The sequence below is a fragment of the Mesoplodon densirostris genome, chromosome 6 (genome assembly GCF_025265405.1).
Source record: "Mesoplodon densirostris isolate mMesDen1 chromosome 6, mMesDen1 primary haplotype, whole genome shotgun sequence".
Classification (NCBI taxonomy): Eukaryota; Metazoa; Chordata; class Mammalia; order Artiodactyla; family Ziphiidae; genus Mesoplodon; species Mesoplodon densirostris.
In genome coordinates this window covers 27,980,216-28,000,650 of record NC_082666.1, presented here as the reverse complement: position 1 = coordinate 28,000,650, position 20,435 = coordinate 27,980,216, and the positions used below count along the sequence as shown (strand labels likewise).

Below are 20,435 nucleotides of genomic sequence, written 5' to 3'. Positions count from 1 at the left end.
CTCTCAGTAGTACTACTCTTAAGAGACTTTTGAAGTTAACACGGAAACCACAGGCCCTTGAATGCTTACTTTGTGCAACTTCCTGAGGTTAAGATCCCCAGATCTTAAAAAGGTCAAGAGCCAATTTTTTCCCTCCTATTCACTTCCACATTGTCTCTTGAGTTAAAATGGAGGCACCACAAGATGTGTGTTGTGTGTGTAGTATTTGGAAAGGTACATAAGGGAAGAATCTGGGGTACCAGTAATATTTAAGCTGGGTACCAGTTATATAGAGGTTTAGTTGTGGAAATTCACTGAGCTATATTCTTAAAATGCATCCTTTTCTTATACACACCACACTTACCTACAAGGAAAACATTACCACAGGATTTCAGGAGAAATCAAGTCCTATCTCTTGAGCACTACAACTCTTGTTTATGGGCACCTTACCTCCTGCCACATTCCCATCACCAAACAATCAGTTCACTCTGTAGCTACCAGATCCTCTCACAACTTCGTTTCTTCAGACAGTATTCATCTTTCCTGGTACATGTCTTTTAGTCTCATCTTAGGCATTATTTCCTCTTGAAAGACTTAACTTTCTCCTTCCCTCATCTTCTAGGCACTTCACATCCCTCTCTCAAGTCCTCCACACATTTCTATCTTTTTCTTGTAAAATAGGAGTGTATACTGCAGTGTACTTGCTTTAAAAAAAATCACCTTTTTTGGCTATGCTTTTTACAGCCAATGAATTGTATACATAAGCAAGAACTGTTTCGCTGTTACTGGAGTTTGCAGCTGTCACTCCAGATTCACATTCAAGGATGTTAAAAATTATGTACTTTTAGGAATATCTCAAATGACCATGGCCCCAAATTACAGTGGGGTCAACAGCCAGAACTTCTGCTCAGCAAGACAGTCATACATGATACAATGCAATTTCAGCAAAAAGCAGAGAAATGTTTTCGTGTGCATGCAGTGAAAACATACACTTTGTGTTAGGTTTTTCAAAACACAGGATTCCATCTCTGGATTTCTAAGAACCTCATTATTAGTTGTGACTCTGGGCTGGGGAACCACTGGTGCAGAACAAGTAAAACAGGGAGATTTAGGGCAGGAGGATATAATTTTATTGAAAAATTAAGTGCATTATCAGCTACCTTTTGTACTTTTCACTGAGTTACAAACTCTGTTTTGAAAAGTTAACTGTATCGTAACTATGAGTACTTAATGTGAATAAGGAAGTGTAAAGAGAGGTGTATTTCTACACATACCATAACATCCACATTTACGTGTGCATGCACACACACATACGCACATATTCAGAGATGGGAAGATGAAAGTTTGGAGGTGATGTTTAGAATGTCTCGGTTATAGTTGAAAGTGAGGTCTTTTGCTTAAACTATTAGGAAATTAGAATTACCGAGTCCTGGTGATTTGGAATTATATACTCAGGAACTAAAGAACCTGGATTTAACCTTAACTGAACTATCCCAGAAAAGGTAATGAGTCAGAGGTAGAACAAGTGAGAGCAATTTCCTTTAAATCCTTGATTCTAATTTTTAAATGCTGTAATATATTTGACAGGATAGATTTTACACTAGAGTAACAAATAACTCTTACACAAAGCAAAAAACAAAACAGGTTTAATGATTAGAAGAGATGAATAGGTTTATAATAACCATTAACTAAGGAAGCCCTAGAACCAGAAATAAGGATTTTAAAATTGCATGCAAAGTCTAGTTACCATAAAAATCAAAGCAATACCAAAATATCTCAGCTTCCTAGCATAGACTCCAGGTCTTTTTATTTCCAACTCTTGGTAATCAAAATATTTACACTTTCACATGCTACTGGTAATGGAGGAATAAGATTTAATTTGTCTAGGACTACAAATATCTTTCACAGATTGGAGGGCACAAAAAGAACAGTGTCTTCCTCCATGTTTTAGGGCCCATCTTGGGAAAAAAGAAAAGGCACTCCCAAAGGCTCCTTGGTAACACCTTTGCTAGGTTTGTTAATTACATAATCTGTACATTTACTTTATATGTAAAATTAATGGTCCACTCATTTCACAGATCTGGGAACCACATGGCATTGGAACTGCCTTTAACCCACATGCCAAACAACTGGATTAGACAATGACAAAAGCTTTGGATGCCACTTTTTTTAAAAATGGGGGTTTTGTTTCCTTGAAAACTTAAGCATATGCTTAATTATTGGACTTGGCATGCATAGCCAAACATATCATGGAACTGAAAGAACCACCATATATTATGGTGCCAGAAGACTCTGAGCAATTATGCTAGTTTTCTAACATCAGCTGCTTCCAACTCCCTTACGCCAATGTAACTTTGTTTCTTCTCCCTTTATTAATTATAACTAAGTGCTCTGAACCTGGGTTTAACCTCTCTGCTGAAAGATTTGTAAAAGAAAGATGCTTAAATTACTGAGTCTTTCTCTATGATCGTCAAAACAAAGAGTAATGGAAGTCTTCAACTGCCTGTGGGCAGCTGCCTATTATTCACAGAACCTTCAGAAACCATTTGCCTGAGGCCAAAGAGAACCTGCTTTATCACTAAATCTTGACTCACGTTGAGCCATACTGAAACTGCACTTGGGTGCTGGTCTCAAGTCAAACCAAGCTTAAGTATTTCTCTACGTTTACTGCATCCATGTAGTGTGCAATTTTTGATGCTGAATAAGAGATATATGGCAATTGAAGGCTTCCCCACAAGCATCACATTCATGGGTTTCTTGAATTTTCACCTCTGCATGGATCTTCTGATGGTTGACAAGGCTGCGTTGTTGACTGAAACTTTTGTCGCACTTCTCACACTTATAAGGTTTTTCTCCTGTGTGTATTCTCTGATGCTGAATAAGGCCTGAGTTCCGGCTAAAGGCCTTCCCACATTCATCACATTTATGGGGTTTATTACCTGTGTGAACACCCTGATGTCGAATAAGATTACAGAGTTGACTAAAACTTTTGCCACACTGTCTGCACAGGTAGGGTCTCTCACCAGTGTGGATTCTCTGGTGTTCAATAAGAAATGAGCTCCGACTGAAGCTTTTCCCACATACAGTACATAGGTAGGGCTTTTCACCAGTGTGGATTCTTTGATGTTGTACAAGATGAGCACTGACACTAAAAGTTTTCCCACATTCATCACATTTATAAGATTTTTCCTTAGGGTAGACTTCCTGCTGTATAATAAGATTGCAATTTGGATCAAAACTTTCCTTGGTTTCATTGTATGAATAAGTCTTCTCTCTGGTGTGGATTCTCTGATGCTGAATAAGACCTGAGCTTCTACTAAAGGCTTTTCCACATTCCTCACATTTATGGGGTTTGTCCCCTGTGTGAATTCTCTGATGGCGAGTAAGGTTGCAAAGTTGACTGAAGCTTTTCCCACACTCTTTGCACTGATAAGGTCTTTCACCTGTATGGATCCTCTGATGTTCAATAAGGAATGAGCTCCGACTGAAGCTTTTCCCACATTCAATACAAAGAAAAGGCTTCTCACCAGTGTGGATTTTTTGGTGTTGTATAAGGTATGTACTTAATCTAAAGGCTTTCCCACATTCACCACATTTATGGGGTCTTTCCCCAGTGTGAATTCTCTGATGTTCAACAAGTAATGAATTTCGACTAAAGCTTTTCTTACATTTGGTACAGTGATAGGGTTTCTCACCAGTGTGAGTTCTCTGATGTTCAATCAGGTGTGACTTCCAACTGAAGGCTTTCCCACAGTCACTACATTTATGGGGTTTCTCACCTGTGTGAATCCTTTGATGTTTAACAAGGCTTCTTCTCTGGCTGAAGCTCTGTTTACACTGGTTACACTGATAGGGTCTCTCTCCAGTGTGGATTCTCTGATGTCTAATAAGGGTTGAGCTCACACTAAAGGTTTTTCCACAGTAATTACACTCATAGGGCCTTTCCCCAGTGTGAATTCTCTGATGTTCAATAACAAATGAACTGCGACTGAAACTTTTCCCACATTCATTACATTGAAAAGGTTTTTCTCCCGTATGGACCCTTTGATGTTGAATGAAATGAGCCTTTCGGACAAAACCCTTTCCACATTCTTCACATTTATGACATTTCTCTTCTGAATTTGGTCTCTTACGGATAATGCTAGTGTTTCCTCTGAACATTCTTTGTTCCTGGGTCAAAGATTCCCTTGGTATTTCCCATAAGAAGATTCCTCTCTGTTTATCTAACCTACCAACAAGTTCAAAGGTTTCTCTACCCATAGGATCCTGGTCAATTTCACTTTTGATTCTTGTAACTATTACACCCTGTGGTTCCACTTCCTCAATTTCCTCAATTTCTTGTTTCACAGTTGGCTCCTCATCCTTATCTCTGTTCAAAACATCTGGAATGATAAATGGAAAATAGAAACATCAGCCTAGCTCTTGCCAGCAAGGAGAAACTGTCAGAAAAATGAGATAATTAAGGTAAATGATCTACCATGTGCATAAAATGTAGTTTACTACATCACAGAATCCTTGTGATGATTACATTAGTTCATATACATAAAGCATTTAGAACTACCTGGCAAACAATACAAGCTATATAAATATTTAGTATTAGTTATCTGATAAAATGAAATGTTTTTCTTGGAGAAAGGGTATGAAAAGAGTGTTTACGAGGCACAAATTGCATCAGCAGGAGAAAGGAGGAAGGGCTGATAAATCAACAATGAATTATGCAAGGTAAGATGGGCAAACAAAGACGTAAAACAAGTAGTGGAAGGATAAACTAGCCTATCAAGGAAGAAAGGATAACATGGGAAGAAAACAGTAGGTTCAGGAAAATTTAGGATGAGGTAGCATTATGGGAATGTGAATAAACCAAATAACTGACAGGAAAGAACACATAAAATGATGCTGAGAAGGATAAAAGACAAAAACCAGGGGAAACAACAATTCATTCATTAATAATTTATTTATTGTGATCAAAAGCATTCCAGGCATTGTATACTGAGTTAGGATTTAGAGATAAGGCAAGAAGCCCCCTACCAAATGGAATGGGTGACAAGTAAAAATGGGGAAAGAATATAATATGGTAAAGAAAATATTAAGTAAAATAGCTCCTACATCAAGAGACAAATGGCTTTTAAAAAACTGGGTTGAAGTGACATGGACTCTATGATATAGAAAAACAGGGAAAAAACCAAAAAGAACACGGTTAGAGCTAATGGAAGAAACTAAGAAAAAGAACAGTCTGTGGTAGCTTATGACTTCACCTACCACAAATACTACATTCTTCAAGTATACATAATTCTCATGCCTTTAAAGATATAAGACACAAGTTGGAACCATCTACTTCCAACTGAGAGTCTGCATGACATCTGAGAAATGATAATCTTGCATGCGTTGGAAGAAAGATAACATAATGGTCTATGATATAACAGAGCAGCATAGAGGACACTTAAGTCTGCCTCTGACTTCTTTCCTCATTTTCTGTCTCTTGCTGCCTGTTGGATAACTCCACGAGAAGACTGCATCACCACCAAATTTATATTTGGCCCTAAACAATTTCCCTTTTTAGACTTCCTCTTTCTTTCAATTTTGTAGTCTTCTAACTGTGGAGTCATCTTTGAATTTTCTTTTCACTTACTTCAGTCATTATTTTATTCCAAAAAAACTTCTTCTTATTCCCCTAAGAAACTTTATTTCTGCCTACGTCCACTTACAGTGCTTTCTCTCAAATTCACTTTCAGTACACTGTGTTTTCTTTCACTCAATGAAAAAGTATGAGAACTCCCTCACCATTCTACCTCCTACCTATAAAATTACCTTCAGTGGTACATGAAGATATATCCTATTCTTATCCAAGGCTAATTCATCTACTCTCTCTTGATCCCACTTGCCTCTGGGCACTTGTTCAGTTATTACCATTTCTTCCTCTTTCTTCAATCTGTATTCTCCATTGACACCTTCCTACCGACATACAAATATATCCAACTTTATCCTGAAACCTGAAATCCTTTTCTAGATGAAATCCAAGCTTTGAAAAAAATCTTAACACTGTACCTCTCCGTTTCCTATGTTTTCAATGACCAACCTCGTCCCATTCAATCTATTCTGTTTTATAAAATCTGATTTGTTTCCAGAATCTAGAGAAACTTCTCATTAAATCACCAATGACTTTCAAGTAACAAATACAATGGACATATTTAGTCCTTATTTTACTCAGCAGCATCTGATACTGTGGGCTATTCCTGTTTCTTGACACTGTTTTTGTTTCTGTGCTATTCTAGTTCCCTCCCTACTTCTTTCCTTTGCCCTTTTCTGATACATTTCCCTCATGTATTTCTCTTCCTTTGTCAACTGTTTAAGGTTACTGTTACCCATGTTTACATCCTTATCTTGCTCTATATACACACCCTCTGAATACTGCCACTTAAGTGTCTCAAAAAGAGCTCACAGTTAACTTGACCATCATCATTTGCTGTCATGTCTGTCTCCACCTCTCATCATCTCCCCTTGAGAGGCATCACTGTCCATCACACTAAAGTCCCAAAGCAGGAAAGCATCCTAGATTTCTCCCTTTTTCTTACCATTAATCAATCACCTAAACCAATGATTCTACTCTTTAGCATTTGCCTTCTCTCTCTGTTTTCCTTGGATTATTGCAAAAGCCATCTAATAATCCTTGGCTCTTGTCTTAAGGCTGTATCTATTTCACTGAATCGAGAGAGGTTTTCATAAAATGGAATTCTAATCATGTCACCACCTATAGATTCACTAGCACTCCATTATCTCTAAAATCAAATCAAATCTCTTTACACAATGATGCTCAGCACTTCATGAGGTCTCTTAAGCTTTAATTCACCCTCCTACCCATGCTCTCACACTTCAAGCGGCAAATTGCTTGTGCTTTAGTCTTTTATGCCATTTCTTGGCATATCTCATTTATGAAATGTCCACCAACATTGTTTACTTGGGAAACTCTTGGTTTCTCTTTAAGATTCAGTGCAAAGCAACAGTTCCTCTATTAAGCCTTCACTTAGTCCAATAGATGATTTAAGCGCTCTGTTTTTGATCACCAGCCCTTGTCCACGACTGCATTATAGTATTATTACACTGTACTTTTAACTGTTTGTCTTTTCCATTGGATTGTAAGTTCTTTTTGAGAAGGTAAAATTTCTTCATAATGCTTACCCAGTGGATATTGTTCAAGGGTTTTTAACTCAAAGGAATAATACAAAATTACATTATTTGCAGATGATATGAATGCCTGCCCAAAATTCCTAAAAGAATTAAATGAAATATAATAGTGATGACAGGACTGACATATAAAACAAATACTGGTTCTTACTACCAAGAATAACCAGTTAGTAAATATTATAGAAAAATAGAATATGCTCTTCATGATAATAAAACCCATAAAACCTAGGAATGTATCTACAAGAAATGCAAGATTCATAAAAATAATCCATACAATTTTTCTAAAGGACATAGACAATTAAATAGAGTCAACCAAATTGCTAAAGAGATTCAACATTATAAGGATCTTATTTCTTCCCAAACCAACCAACAAACCTAACTGTATTCCAACAAAAATCCCACGAGCCGGGCTTCCCTGGTGGCGCAGTGGTTGAGAGTCTGCCTGCCGATGCAGGGGACACGGGTTCGTGCCCTGGTCCGGGAAGATCCCACATGCCACGGAGCAGCTGGGCCCGTGAGCCATGGCTGCAGAGCCTGCGTGTCCGGAGCCTGTGCTCCGCAACGGGAGAGGCCACAACAGTGAGAGGCCCGCGTACAGCAAAAAAAAAAAAAAAAAATCCCACGAGCCAGTTAAAAAACCCCAAGTAATCTAAATTTCAACCAGAAGAATGCAGAAAACTAGTTAAGTACAGTTGACCCTTGAACAACATGAGGGTTAGGGGCACTGACCCTCCACACTGTTGAAAATCCACATGTAACTTTACAGTTGGCCCTCCATATCCATGGTTCTGCACCTGTGGATTCAACCAACCACAGACTGTGTAGTACTGTACTACGTATTTAGTGAAAAAAAATAATGTATAAGAGAACTCAAGCATTTCAAATCTGTGTTGTTCAAAGGTCAACTGTATACCCTGAAAGAGAATATGAGTGACTTAATCTTACCAGACATGAAATATACTGTATTGCTGAAGTAAATAAAACAGAGAGGCACTGGCATGAAAACAAATAGGTCAAACAGAAAGACAGGTAAAATAAGTGAGTCTAGGCTTCCACATATGGCAGCCTAGAAATGACTAGCCATTAGACCTGGGCTTGGTAGCTATAACCACCTTCTGAGGTATCTGCTGTGCTTGTATGTTCACATCCTCTGGTCATAGCTAATTTTTCTAGAGTAGACAGTTGCCTCTCAGTTTTCTAGGTAAAAGAATGAGAGAGTGGGGAAGGACTTGCATTCCTAGGCCTAGCACAGTGCTTTATAATTATTTATCGAATGAATGAGTAGTTGAACAAATAATTGGAAAGAGACTATAATTAAAGGAGGAAAACAGTGAGTTTAAGGTCTTATAGGTACAGCAATTCCCAATTCTGTCAAGGTCCAATCTGGCTCAAGTTGTCTGGATATAAGTCATTAAAACCAAAGAAGTCTATCTCAGCTGAAAGAACTGAAAGATCAAGAACTAAGAGATCAAGCTGTCAGCTGTATCATCAATATAGTTCCTAAAGTTTTTAAAGAAAAATAGAAAGGATAGGTATGACTGAAGAGGCAAGATTACAAAGCGAGATGAGTTGTGTTAAGTAGAGCAACAGGATGAAGTGGGGGAGAACACTATAGTGGAATAGTTTAATAATTGTAATCTCTCATCAAGGGAGCACTCATCAAGGGGATGGATATAGAGTTTACAGAGGAGGACGAAAAGGTTGTGGGGGGAGAAATAATAACTGATGAAAAGCTGCATTTCAGCTACAATAAAGAAGACAGCCTAAAAGTAGGAGATCACAGATGGGCTCACTGCCATTTTACAGTACTAGGCACAGGCAAGGCTGGGCATTTGCCTGGTATTATCAACCAGGGCACCATATGGGTGGAAAAAGCTGTCAGTGACTCAGAGATACCATAGCTAAATGGAAAAAAATACCTAGCCTGACATGGCTGGAGACTGAAGTGGTATTCTGGAAATAACAGATGAGGCTAGAAAGCTAGGCAGGGGCTGTATAACGAGGTGCTAGTATGTAGGACAAAAAATTAAGATTTTTATCCTTTAAGCTGTCAGAAATCACCAAAAGTTATAAGCAGTTAACTAACACAAAATCACTTCGGTGGCAGTAAAGAGAACATATTAGAATAAAGGGAGACTGGAAGCACAGGGCTAGTTTACAGGCTAATGCAATAATTTTGTCAAAAGATACTGAGTCTTAATTATATTCACTCAGTCACCCAAATATTTAAGAAGCATATAATACATGCCTGGCTCTGTGCTAAGTGCTGGAGAAATCAAATGAAAAAAAAAAATACAGTTACAGGGCTTCCCTGGTGGTGCAGTTGTTGAGAGTCCGCCTGCCGATGCAGGGGACACGGGTTCGTGCCCTGATCCTGGAAGATCCCACATGCTGCGGAGCGGCTGGGCCTGTGAGCCAATGTCCGCTGAACCTGCGCATCCGGAGCCTGTGCTCCGCAATGGGAGAGGCCACAACAGTGACAGGCCTGCGTACCGCCAAAAAAAAAAAAAAAAAAGTTTCTGTCCTCTTGAAGATCAGTCTGTTTAGAGAAATAACATAATGATTATAGTACACTGAAATAAATTCAACAATGGAAGCGTATACAAGATAGCACAGAGAAAGGAGTACTTAATTCTGAAGAGGAGGCCCTTGAGATCTTAGTGGATTATCTGAGTTATTTATGTGGTCTTCAAAAGGAGATGACTAAGAAGTTGGAGTTCAACAGAGAAGATAATGACGATGATGAAGATAACAATTGACATTTATATTGTACTTACTACATGCTGGTCAGTGTCCTAAATGCTTTACATATATTAACTGAGTTAATGCTCATAATAATCCTAAGAGGTAAGTGCTATTATGATTTCCATTTTATATTAAAAAAAAAAAGAAACAGGCACAGAAAGGTTAAAACACAAGGCTAGTAAGCGGTGGAATCAGGATTTTTTACTTGGACAGTTAGTCTCCATACTGCCTCTCTTAAGTAGAGATTAAGATTTGGGACTTACCATCACATAGCAGTAGCTGATGACCTGAGTGTAAATAAGGTCTGCCAAAGAAGGTATATAGTCTGAGAGGAAGTCTGAGAATGCAAGGCAATAGAAGAAAGCAATAAAAAGTTTCAAATATCTATAGAGAAGAATTAAATACAGTCCAAAAAGAGTCTACTGCATTTGATAATTGGGTTATTACAGACCAATGTTAAACAACTGAAGGCAAGTGGTAGAGGCACAAAAAGGGGATTAGAGATAATGGGAGGTAAAGAAGTAGAGAACACACCTTAACTACTCTTACAAAAATCTGGCTGTGAAGCAAACAAGTAGTAGGTTACAGGGAGCAGCAAGAGAGACTGTGGCTCAAAGGGGAGTTCTAGAGCCACGAACATATCTATCATCAGAATAAAGGGACCAGGGGAGAAAGAATAGACTGAAACTATAAGAAAAAAAAAGACTGATAAATTCTTGGAGAATGTGAGAACATAGGCAACCTTAAGTGTGCAACGAGGGGCAGAAAACTTGAGAGTTCATGTGTAGTGGCCACTATCTTCTCTGTGAAACAGAAGGTGAGGTCCACCACTGAGTGATGGACCCAAGGAAAACTCTCTAAGTTTTTGGAATAGTCACTAAAAGGAACAGGGGCATGAGCAAATCAATGATAAAAAATTTGCTGAAATATGAAAACCCAGTGGAGACTAGAAGAAAGAAAAATCATGTATATATACAGGGCACCAATAAAAAATTTCTCTTGCTGTGTTTAGCAACTCAGGTAGGAGAAAAGACAAGGCAGATTTTATAATCAGTACAGGATTTGAAGTTTGCAGAATGGGTAGAACATAATGACAAGGTGGCAAGAGAGCATGCTGGTGATCATTTTATATATAGGTCCATGGATTAGAGAAGGAGGTGAAGTCAGGAGGGGATCGAGAGCCTGGGGGAAAAAAGAAGTCAAGGAACAGGAAAGATTAAGAATAAATAGGTTTGGACTTCCGTGGTGGGGCAGTGGTTAAGACTCCGCCTGCCAATGCAGGGCACACGGGTTCAATCCCTGATCCAGGAAGATACCACATGCCACGGAGCAACTAAGCCAGTGTGCCACAACTGCTGAGCCTGTGATCTAGAGCCCGCGAGCCACAACTACTGAACCCGTGTGCAACAATGACTGAAGCCCACGTGCCTAGAGCCCGTGCTCTGCAACAAGAGAAGCCACCGCAATGAGAAGCCCGCGCACTGCAACAGAGTAGTCCCTGCTCGCCACAACTAGAGAAAGCCCACCCACAGCAACAAAGACCCAACGTAGCCAAAAATAAATAAATAAATAAATAAATTTATTAAAGAAAAAAAAAGAATAGGTTTGGTAGGAAAAGTAGACAGGTAAGAATTTACAGTAAGCTCCACGTGGGCAGAGATCATGTCTGTTTCGGTAACCCCTGTTTAGTTATAGTCGATAAACATCTACTGCCTGAATATAAATAAGATATTGGTCAAAGTATAAGATATTGGGGTTTAAGATTTGCCCGTAATGACAAAATTGAGGGTATGATCATTGATGTGAGGTGCTGAATAAAAATGGAAAGCAGGGTCCCTGAAGACAATATGGTCAAGATACAGTGAGGCTGAAGTAATGACAGCATGATCGATGGTATGGGTTAGCAAAGAGAAGATTCTGAAATGTGACAAAATCTATGTGTGAGGAACCAAAAAAAGTTGACAGATGATAGTGAAAAGGAATTGAGAGGGTAGGGCAAGACAGCTGAGACCTCAAAAGAGAGAAACTGTGTTTGAAGGTGGAAAACGAATGCTTTGGGAACAGCACTGAAAAGTTAGGAGAACAATTATTTTTCCCTTTCAGCCTTGAGACAAAGGATGAGAGGAAGGAAGAGGATGTAGGAGAATAAGCAGCCCCTGCCAGAGAAGTGGTGTCCTTGGGAAACTGCCAGGTTTCAGTTAAGGCCAGAAGGGGTAGGGAACATTATGTGAAGAGGAACAGGGGCTCCAGAAGGCAGAGTGAAAAGGGGTGGGAGGAAAGCAGTGGGAGGATGAGCCAGAAGGGAAAGTACAGAGCAATATGGGAATGAGATTAAGAAGATAGGAAGCCAGAAAAGCTTGTATTTTGGTCATTGCAAGAACGGTAGGGATGAGAGTCATGGAAACAATTCATGGCTGAAAGGTTTGAATCAGAACTTTGGAACAAATCAGTTTGGTACGGTGCTAGTTCAAGTGTTCTGATTTCTTATAGTTTCTTAGATATTTTAATCAGAGAAACAGCAGATTCTTACCCAGTGAGACCAGGTTTCCATAATTCTCCATCATGACATCTTTATACAGGCTTCTCTGAGCTGGATCCAGATAATCCCACTCCTCCTGGGTAAAAAACACAGCCACATCCTCAAATGTCAGCAACCCCTGAAACAGTATGATTTCTGTAGTCAGTTCTCGTCTCAAGGACAATTCTACCACTGAAAGTAGCAGAAACAATCACTTGTCAGGGCCCGGTAGGCTAGGAGGAACATGATACTAAGAGTTCCAAATGGGGCCCAATTCTGGGAACCGACAGAATTCAGACAAGCACCTCAAATTAGAGGATAACTGAGCTGGATCTTTGTTCTCTGTAGTGAGGAACCTAAGGATAAGGCTTTCTGATTTACTAATTATGCCCTAATATTTGAATTTTAGTAAGCTGCCCCAAGGCCTTCCCAAGTTTCCTGCACCTTACTGCCCCGCTCGATTCTCTACAAGCACTGCCTTGAGACCCGTTTCAATTCAAATTTCTCTAAGCGTATACTTTGGGTCCAGGCATCTCGGCAGGTGCAGAAGACACAGGGGAGGATCAAAAAAGATACCTCACCTGGAAACACTCGTAAATGAAAACGATAGTTTGGAGCATTACCAATTTTCTTTAGCTGATTTATCAAGTCGCTCTTGAAAAACGGAGCCAGTGGTCAGTTTGATCGCGAACGGCACCCCAGTGTACCAGGGGGTACTTCACTGCACCGCGCTGGCCCTCAAGACCGCGACCCGAGAGGTGGGGGGGCGGTGGCGCGGCCTAGCTCGGGAACTGCGAGAGAACGGGGATACCCGGAGGGGCGACTTACCTTTGGCTCTGGCGGGGGGCTAGGCGAGGCCATCTCTCGGACAGAAAATCAGGGCAGGAATCCGGGGTGGCCGCACGAAAAGGAGCCTCTGGCAAGGCCTACCCGGCCGCTGAAGATTAGGCCCGAAGAAAGCGAGGCCTCCAGCCTGGATCTGGCCAGGTCCTGCCTCGGTCCCCGAGCTGTCACGACCCCAGCAACATGTCAGATGCGCTACTTGGCCGCCCCCACCCCGAAACCCCTCCCCTGCCTGGCTGCGCCGCTTTCAGGCCTCGCTAGAGCCTCCTCCCGGTTGCCAGTTCCTGCTGCTTTCAGCCAAAGAACGCTATGCTCGCCCGCCCCCGGACCAGAAGGCGTCACCCGGAACCTTCCTGGGGCGCCCCTCAACTACAACTCCCGTCATGCTACGAGAGAGCTCCTGGGTCCAGCCTCCCCCGGCAATGGCTACCGAACTACACTTCCCGGAGTGCAAAGGGTGAGGGAGCCTCTGGTGAGTCTTACCGAGGAAAAAAGGGAACACTTGCCACTAAGCTTACATTCGATTGGCTGATCTTGTGGCGTCCCTGCCGGCTGGGGGCGGAGCTCTGTCTTGAAGCTCTCATGAAACATGGCGGTCTTCTGGGTTTCCGGCGTTGCCAGAAGGAGCTTCACGTGGATAGTCTCAGAGGCGCCACGCAGAGAATTTTGGTCTCGATTCAGGTAAAGTGGAAGGTTAGACGGTGGGTCATGCTAACGGAAAGTAAGGAGAGAAACTGAGAAGGATGAACTAAGACGGGACCCTGATCCTGCGCCACCAGGGAAGGGGCAGGAAAGTGAGTGAGGGTTCTGAGCTCAGAAGCTTCAGCGCCGGTTTCCGCGAGCGGTGGGGTTGCGTCACTTCTTTTGGCGTCAGTTTACTCATCTTAGGACCGAATTACCACCCCCTTACCCTTCCACTTCACTCGTTAATTTATTGAGTAAACCGTACTGACCGTGTGTTCCAGACACAGAGTGTAGTGTGGTGTCGGGAAACAAGTGACTCATTTGGGACGAGCAGCTCAGGAACATGAATGTGAAAGTACTCGATGAACTAAATTCGTTTGCGGGGTATATTTCTTCACAAGCAAGATTCAGAGATGAAGTGCAACCTCCTCATTTTGTTCGTTCATTGATTCACTCAGCAAATGGTTTTTAGACAGGTGTCCTGGCCCAGTATTTCTCTAAGTAGGATACAGCAGCGGAAACAAAATCCCTTCTCAAAGCGTAAGTACTCTGGGCAAGAGAAAACTGAGGCCGCACAGAAAGGGAGTATTTTGCTAAAAGTCAGAAAGCAAGTTTATGACAGAGCTGGATCTGGAACCCAGGCCTCTTAACTCCCCATCTACTGGTTTTCCCACAATACCATGTGGAGTTTTGTAAAGGTAAGTCTATTTGACTCAGTGTTAGGACATCAAAATTTGTAGGAACCTTAGGGAACAATATATGCCCTCTTAGACTTCAAACAAAAACTCCTTCAATCCAAAAGGGTTTTTATCATCAGCTTATGCATTTATTAGCTTCCCCTTTATTTTGGTTAATATTTATTATTATCTTTCACATCTCCTTCAAGTTTGTTTCGTTCGCTCATTCAACAAGTATTTCTAGAGTGTCTACTATATGCTGGGCATCTAGGTATGAGGGATACAGTTGTTAATAAGACAGACTAAGTCTTTGTCTTCATAGAGCATATGTAATGGCGGAGGAAAAAATGCACAAATATAATTTCAGAAAGTGGTAAATTATGAAGAAAACTAGAGCACAGACGTGTATCTTGGAGGTACTGCGGTTTGTTTTCAGACCACAGTAATAAAGCGAGGATCTCAAAGCATGTTATACAAATTTTTTGGTTTCCCAGTGCACATAAAGTTATGCTTACACTGTACTGTAGTGTGTTTAACGTGCAATAGCATTATGTCTAAGAAAACAATATACATACCTTAGTTAAAAAAATACTTTATTGCTAAAAAATGCTAACCATCATCTGAGCCTTTGGAGAGTCATAATCTTCTTGCTGGTGGAGGGTTTTGCCTTGATGTTGATGGCTGATGATAGTTCAGGGTGGTGGTTGCTGAAGGTTGGGGTGTCTTGCAATTTCTTAATATAAGACAACAAAGTTGGCGGCACTGATTGACTCTTCCTTGAATGATGATTTTTCTGTAGCATGCAATTCTGTTTGATAGCATCTTACCCACAGTAGAATGTCTTTAAATATTGGAATCAATTCTCTCAAACTCTACGCCTTCTTTATCAACTAAGTTTTTGTAACATTCTAAATCCTTTGTTGTCTTTTCAAAAATCGTCGCAGTATCTTTAGCCCGAGTAGATTCCATCCCAAGAAACTATTTTCTTTGCTTATCCATAAGAAGCAACTCTTCAATGATGGGGTTTTATCATGAGATTGCAGCAATTCAGTTACATCTTTAGGGTCCACTTCTAATTCTAGTTCTCTTGCTATTTCTACTACATTTGCAATTACTTCTTCACTGATGTTTTGAACCCCTGAAAGTCATCCGTGAGGGTTAGAAACTTCCAGACTCCTGTTTATGTTGATATTTTACCTCTTCCCATGAATCACGAATATTCTTAATGGCATCTAGAATGATGAATTATTTCCAGAAGGTTTTCAACTGACTTTGACCAGATCCATTAGAGGAATCGTTATCTATGGCAGCTGTAGCCTTACAAAATGTATTTCTTAAATAATAAGACTTGAAAGTAAAAATTACTCTTTGCTCCGTGGACTGCAGAATGGATGTTGTGTTAGCACACGTGAAAACAGCATTAATCTCGTACGTCTCCATCAGGGAGCTCTTGGGTGACCAGTTGCATTGTCAATGAGCAGTAATATTTTGAAAGGAATCTTTTTTTCTAACAGTAGGTCTCAACGGTGGGCTTCAGATATACAGTAAACCATGTTGTAAGCAGATGTACTGTCTTCCAGGCTTTGTTGTTCCATTTATAGAGCACAAGCAGAGTAGATTTAGCATAATACTTAAGGGCCCTAGCATTTTCAGAATGGTAAATGAGCATTGGTTTTAACTTCAAGTCACCAGCTACATGAGTCTCTAACAAGAGTCAGCCTGTCCTTTGAAGCTTTGAAGCCAGGCATTGACTTCTCCTCTCTAGCTATGAAAGTCCTAGATGACATTTTCCAAAAGAAGGCTGTTTTGTCTACATGGAAGATCAGTTGTTTAGTGTAGCCACCTTCATTATCTTAGCTAGATTTTCTGGATAACTTGCTGCAACTTCTACTTGCTGCTTCACCCTGCACTTTTATGTTATGGGGACAGCTTCTTTCCTTAAGCCTCATGAACCAGCCTCTGCTAGTGTCAGACTTTTCTTCTGCAGCTTCCTCACCTTTCTCAGCCTTCATAGAATTGAATAGAGTTGGGGCCTTGCTCTGGATTAGGCTTTGACTTAAGGGAATATTGTGGCTGGTTTGATCCACATCAGTAATAAGGCTGTTTTGCTTTGTTAACATTTGTGTGTTCACTAGAGTAACACTTTTAATTTCCTTCAAGAACTTTTTCATTGCATTCACAATTTGGCTAACTGTTTGGCCAAGAGGCCTAGCTTTCAGCCTATCTTGGCTTTCAGCATGCCTTCCTCACTCAGCTTAATCATTCTAGCTTTTGATTTAAAGTAAAAGATGTGCAACTATTCCTTTCACTTGGACACTTATAGGCTGATGAAGCGTTACTAATTGACATAATTTCAGTATTGTTGTGACTCAGAATAGGGAGGTCAAGGAGAGGGAGAGAGACCAGGTAACAACCAGTTGGTGGAGCAGTCAGAACACACACAACATTTTATCAATCAAGTTTGTTGTCTGTATCAGCATGGTTTGTGACACCCCAAAACAGTTACAATAGTAAATCAAAGATGAGTGGTCATCACCATAACAAATATAATAATATCAAAAAAGTTTGAAGTACTGCGTGAATTCCCAGAATGTGACAGACATGAAGTGAGCAAATGCTGTTGGAAAAATGGCACCTGTAGACTTGATTGATGCAGGGTTGCCACAGACCTTCAGCTTTTAAAAACACACAATATCTGCGAAGTGCAATAAGATGAGGTACACCTGTATAAGAGATTACTGAGATGAAAGGAATAGATTACATTTCACTATGATGAGATGTGACTGGAGTAGTTTGAGGAGAAAATGAGAGGTGAGGAAATAGAGACTATAAGCATAGTCAACTCTTTTGAGAAGTTTTGTTATAAAGGAAGCTGGAGTGGAACATGGAATCTGGGGAGAATTTCCTTTAAAGATGGGAACTCCTACAGCATATTTGTGTGTCATGGGGATACTCTAGTAGATAGGGAGAAATTGGTAAAGAATTGATGCAGAAAGAGGGATAAATAGCTGGAAGAGTCTTTTTTTTTTTTTTTTTTGCTGTACGCGGGCCTCTCACTGCTGTGGCCTCTCCCGTTGCGGAGCACAGGCTCCGGACACACAGGCTCCGCGGCCATGGCTCGCGGGCCCAGCCGCTCCGCAGCATGTGGGATCTTCCGGGATAGGGGCACGAACCCGTGTCCCCTGCATCGGCAGGCGGACTCTCAACCACTGCGCCACCAGGGAAGCCCCTGGAAGAGTCTTTGAGTAGGCACAGAGGAATAGTGTTACAAACGATTTTCTTGGCTAGACATTGTTCATTTCTGGTACCCTCCAATTTCTGTAGGGATGACCAATCCCAATCAGATGCCGACTCCATAGAACACAGGAGTTAGTTTATGTACATAGAAGCACTGAAATAATGTGTCAAGACAGATTCCTTCACATTGGCCCATGTACTCAATAATAGTTACACAAGCAGTTTTAAAGGACCCCAAAATTAATAAACAGATCTCCGTATTCAGTTTATAATCTGGCACAGTGGTTCTTAACCGGGGACAGTTTTGCCCACCAGGGGACATTTGACCATGTCTTTTGGTTGTTATGACTGGAGGACAGGAGTGCTACTGGCATTTAGTGGGTAGAGGCCAGGGATGCTGCTGAGTAACCTGCAGTGAACAGGATAGCTTCCCACAACAAAGAATTGTCCAAAATGTCAATAATGTTTGGGCTGAGAAACCCTGATCTAGTAAGAGAAGTAGACTGTAAGTAAAATTAAAACTCAGGTAGGATGCAGTATGCTGTGAGAGCAATATACAGTGCTCTGATATATGTGGAATCTTAAAAAAAAAAGGATACAGATGAACTTACTTACAAAGCAGAAATAGACCTACAGACATAGAAAACAAACTTATGGTTACCAAAGGGGAAAGTGAGGGAGAGGGATAAATTAGGAGGTTGGGATTAACGTTTACACACTACTATATATAAAATAGGTAACTAACAAGGATGTAATGTATAGCACAGGGAATTCTTTTTTTTTTGTGGTGCGCGGGCCTCTCCCGTTGCGGAGCACAGGCTCCGGATGCGCAGGCTCAGCGCCCATGGCTCTCGGGCCCAGCCGCTCTGTGGCATGCGGGATCCTCCCGGACCAGGGCACGAACCTGTGTCCCCTGCATCGGCAGGCGGACTCTCAACCACTGTGCCACGAGGGAAGCCCAGGGAACTCTATTTTGTAATAACCTATAAGGAAAAGAATCTGAAAGAGAATATATATATATAAAACTGAATGTACTGTACACTTGAAACTAACATGACGTAAATCAATTATACTTCAATTTTAAAAAAGTACTATGAGAGATCAGAGAAGCTTACAGTTATACTTGATTGGGGAAATCAAGTAAAGCTTGAGAGAGAAGAGTTTTGTCCCAGGACTTAGAGGATAAATAAGATTTCTATAAGTGGAGATGAAAGATAGTTATTTCAGATAGGATATAACTTGAGCTAACGTGATATCAGGAAAGTGGGAAACAGAATGTAGTTTAGTTTGGGTAAGGCATAGAATGTATATAGAAGATTAGTGGGAGATGAGGTTAGAGAGGTAGATTGGGTTTGGATCTGGGAGGACCGGAAATCCCAGAGGATTTACCTTCTTCACCCATTCTTGGGAATTCTCATAGCATGTAAAATCTGAAATTAGTTTTTGTTTTCTCTTTGTGCCAGTTTAGTTCAACTATAAACTTCCAAGGGCAGGGGGCCTATCTGACTCTTCTCTCAACACTGCCCAGAAGAGTAGTAAGTGTGCAGTATATTGATTTAGATTGATGGGCAAAATTAGGTCTTCTGTTGGTCAACTTCTTTAATGCAGTGAACTAAAGATTCACATATTTGTTTTTGATCATTCCAGAAAAGGGAAACAGCCAGTGGTGGCTGAGACAGTAGAAGAGGTGAAGAAAGAACCTATTCTGGTGTGTCCACCCTTACGAAGCCGAACATACATACCACCCGAAGATCTCCAGGGTCGTTTGGAATCTCATGTCAAAGAAGTTTTTGATTCATCTCTTCCTAACAATTGGCAGGACATCTCCCTGGAAGATGTTCATCTGAAGTTCAGCTTCTTGGCACGTTTAGCTGATGACTTGGGCCATGCAGTGCCTAACTCCAGGCTTCACCAGATGTGCAGGGTCAGAGATGTTCTTGATTTCTATAATGTGCCTGTTCAGGATAGATCTAAATTTGATGAACTTATTGCCAGTAATCTGCCTCCCAATTTAAAAATCACTTGGGGTTACTGAGCAGTTTAAAGGAGGAACACGTTGAAATAATTTTTTTTCCACCTGAGAAGGGGGCTGCTTATCAGACATTTTGATACTTTACCATGTGAAATGCTGTCAGAACTGGTCTGTAAATCCACTTTTTTCTGTGGAAGGATGTATCATCTCCTTTTTTTTTTAATCATCATGAATTGACAAATAAGATTTTCTTTTCACATTTGCTGAAACTTTTTTTTTAATGGAACCAGGTCATTAATAATTTATGAAAATATATGTTACATAACAAATAAGGTAACATTTATAAAAGAAACATAAAAATCTGTGTTGTGTATTGTGAAAGTTGTTTCACTATTCGCTTTACTGTATAAGTAGAAATAGTAGAAAATAATACTGTTCAATCTAGATTAATCTCGGAATTAAAGTAGATTTCTTAAAGTGTGTTTGTAATTTTTTTAATGTGAAATTTGCTTTTCTGCCTTGTCATTTTCTTAATTTAAGTATTATAAATGAAAAAGTTAGAATATGTGTTATTTTGGTAAAAGATAGAACAGATTCT

General features: G+C 40.4%; 2 protein-coding genes across 5 annotated transcripts; one reads left to right on the top strand and one right to left on the bottom strand.

The window, feature by feature from the left end:
• Positions 1-1,300: 1,300 nt before the first annotated feature.
• On the bottom strand, positions 1,301-13,958 carry ZNF189 (zinc finger protein 189). Of its 4 annotated transcripts, XM_060102053.1 has the most exons (4): positions 13,786-13,958; positions 13,253-13,431; positions 12,437-12,563; positions 1,301-4,361 (listed from the first exon to the last, which is right to left on the bottom strand). In XM_060102053.1, the coding sequence occupies exons 2-4, from the start codon at positions 13,283-13,285 to the stop codon at positions 2,644-2,646; spliced, it is 1,878 nt and encodes a 625-aa protein (XP_059958036.1). In that variant the 5' UTR covers positions 13,286-13,431; positions 13,786-13,958; the 3' UTR covers positions 1,301-2,643. The 4 variants fall into 4 exon arrangements, with proteins under 4 accessions (XP_059958036.1, XP_059958035.1, XP_059958037.1 ...); XM_060102052.1 differs by lacking the exon at positions 13,786-13,958 and having other exon boundaries at positions 13,253-13,485; XM_060102054.1 differs by lacking the exon at positions 13,786-13,958 and having other exon boundaries at positions 12,437-12,521; positions 13,253-13,485.
• Positions 13,826-20,243, top strand: MRPL50 (mitochondrial ribosomal protein L50). Its single transcript, XM_060102056.1, has 2 exons — positions 13,826-13,948; positions 19,513-20,243. Exons 1-2 carry the CDS (start codon positions 13,857-13,859, stop codon positions 19,898-19,900), a joined length of 480 nt encoding a protein of 159 aa, XP_059958039.1. The 5' UTR covers positions 13,826-13,856; the 3' UTR covers positions 19,901-20,243.
• Positions 20,244-20,435: the final 192 nt, after the last annotated feature.

Excerpts from the sequence above, each read along its gene's own strand:
- ZNF189 (XM_060102053.1), bottom strand. The coding sequence starts at position 13,285 with ATGGCCTCGCCTAGCCCCCCGCCAGAGCCAAAG. Across the intron at positions 12,564-13,252 it reads GCCCCCCGCCAGAGCCAAAG|GGGTTGCTGACATTTGAGGA; the intron begins GTAAGTCGCCCC and ends ATACTGTTTCAG. Across the intron at positions 4,362-12,436 it reads TGGAAACCTGGTCTCACTGG|ATGTTTTGAACAGAGATAAG; the intron begins GTAAGAATCTGC and ends TTATCATTCCAG.
- MRPL50 (XM_060102056.1), top strand. The coding sequence starts at position 13,857 with ATGGCGGTCTTCTGGGTTTCCGGCGTTGCCAGAAGGAGCTTCACGTGG. Across the intron at positions 13,949-19,512 it reads GAATTTTGGTCTCGATTCAG|AAAAGGGAAACAGCCAGTGG; the intron begins GTAAAGTGGAAG and ends TGATCATTCCAG.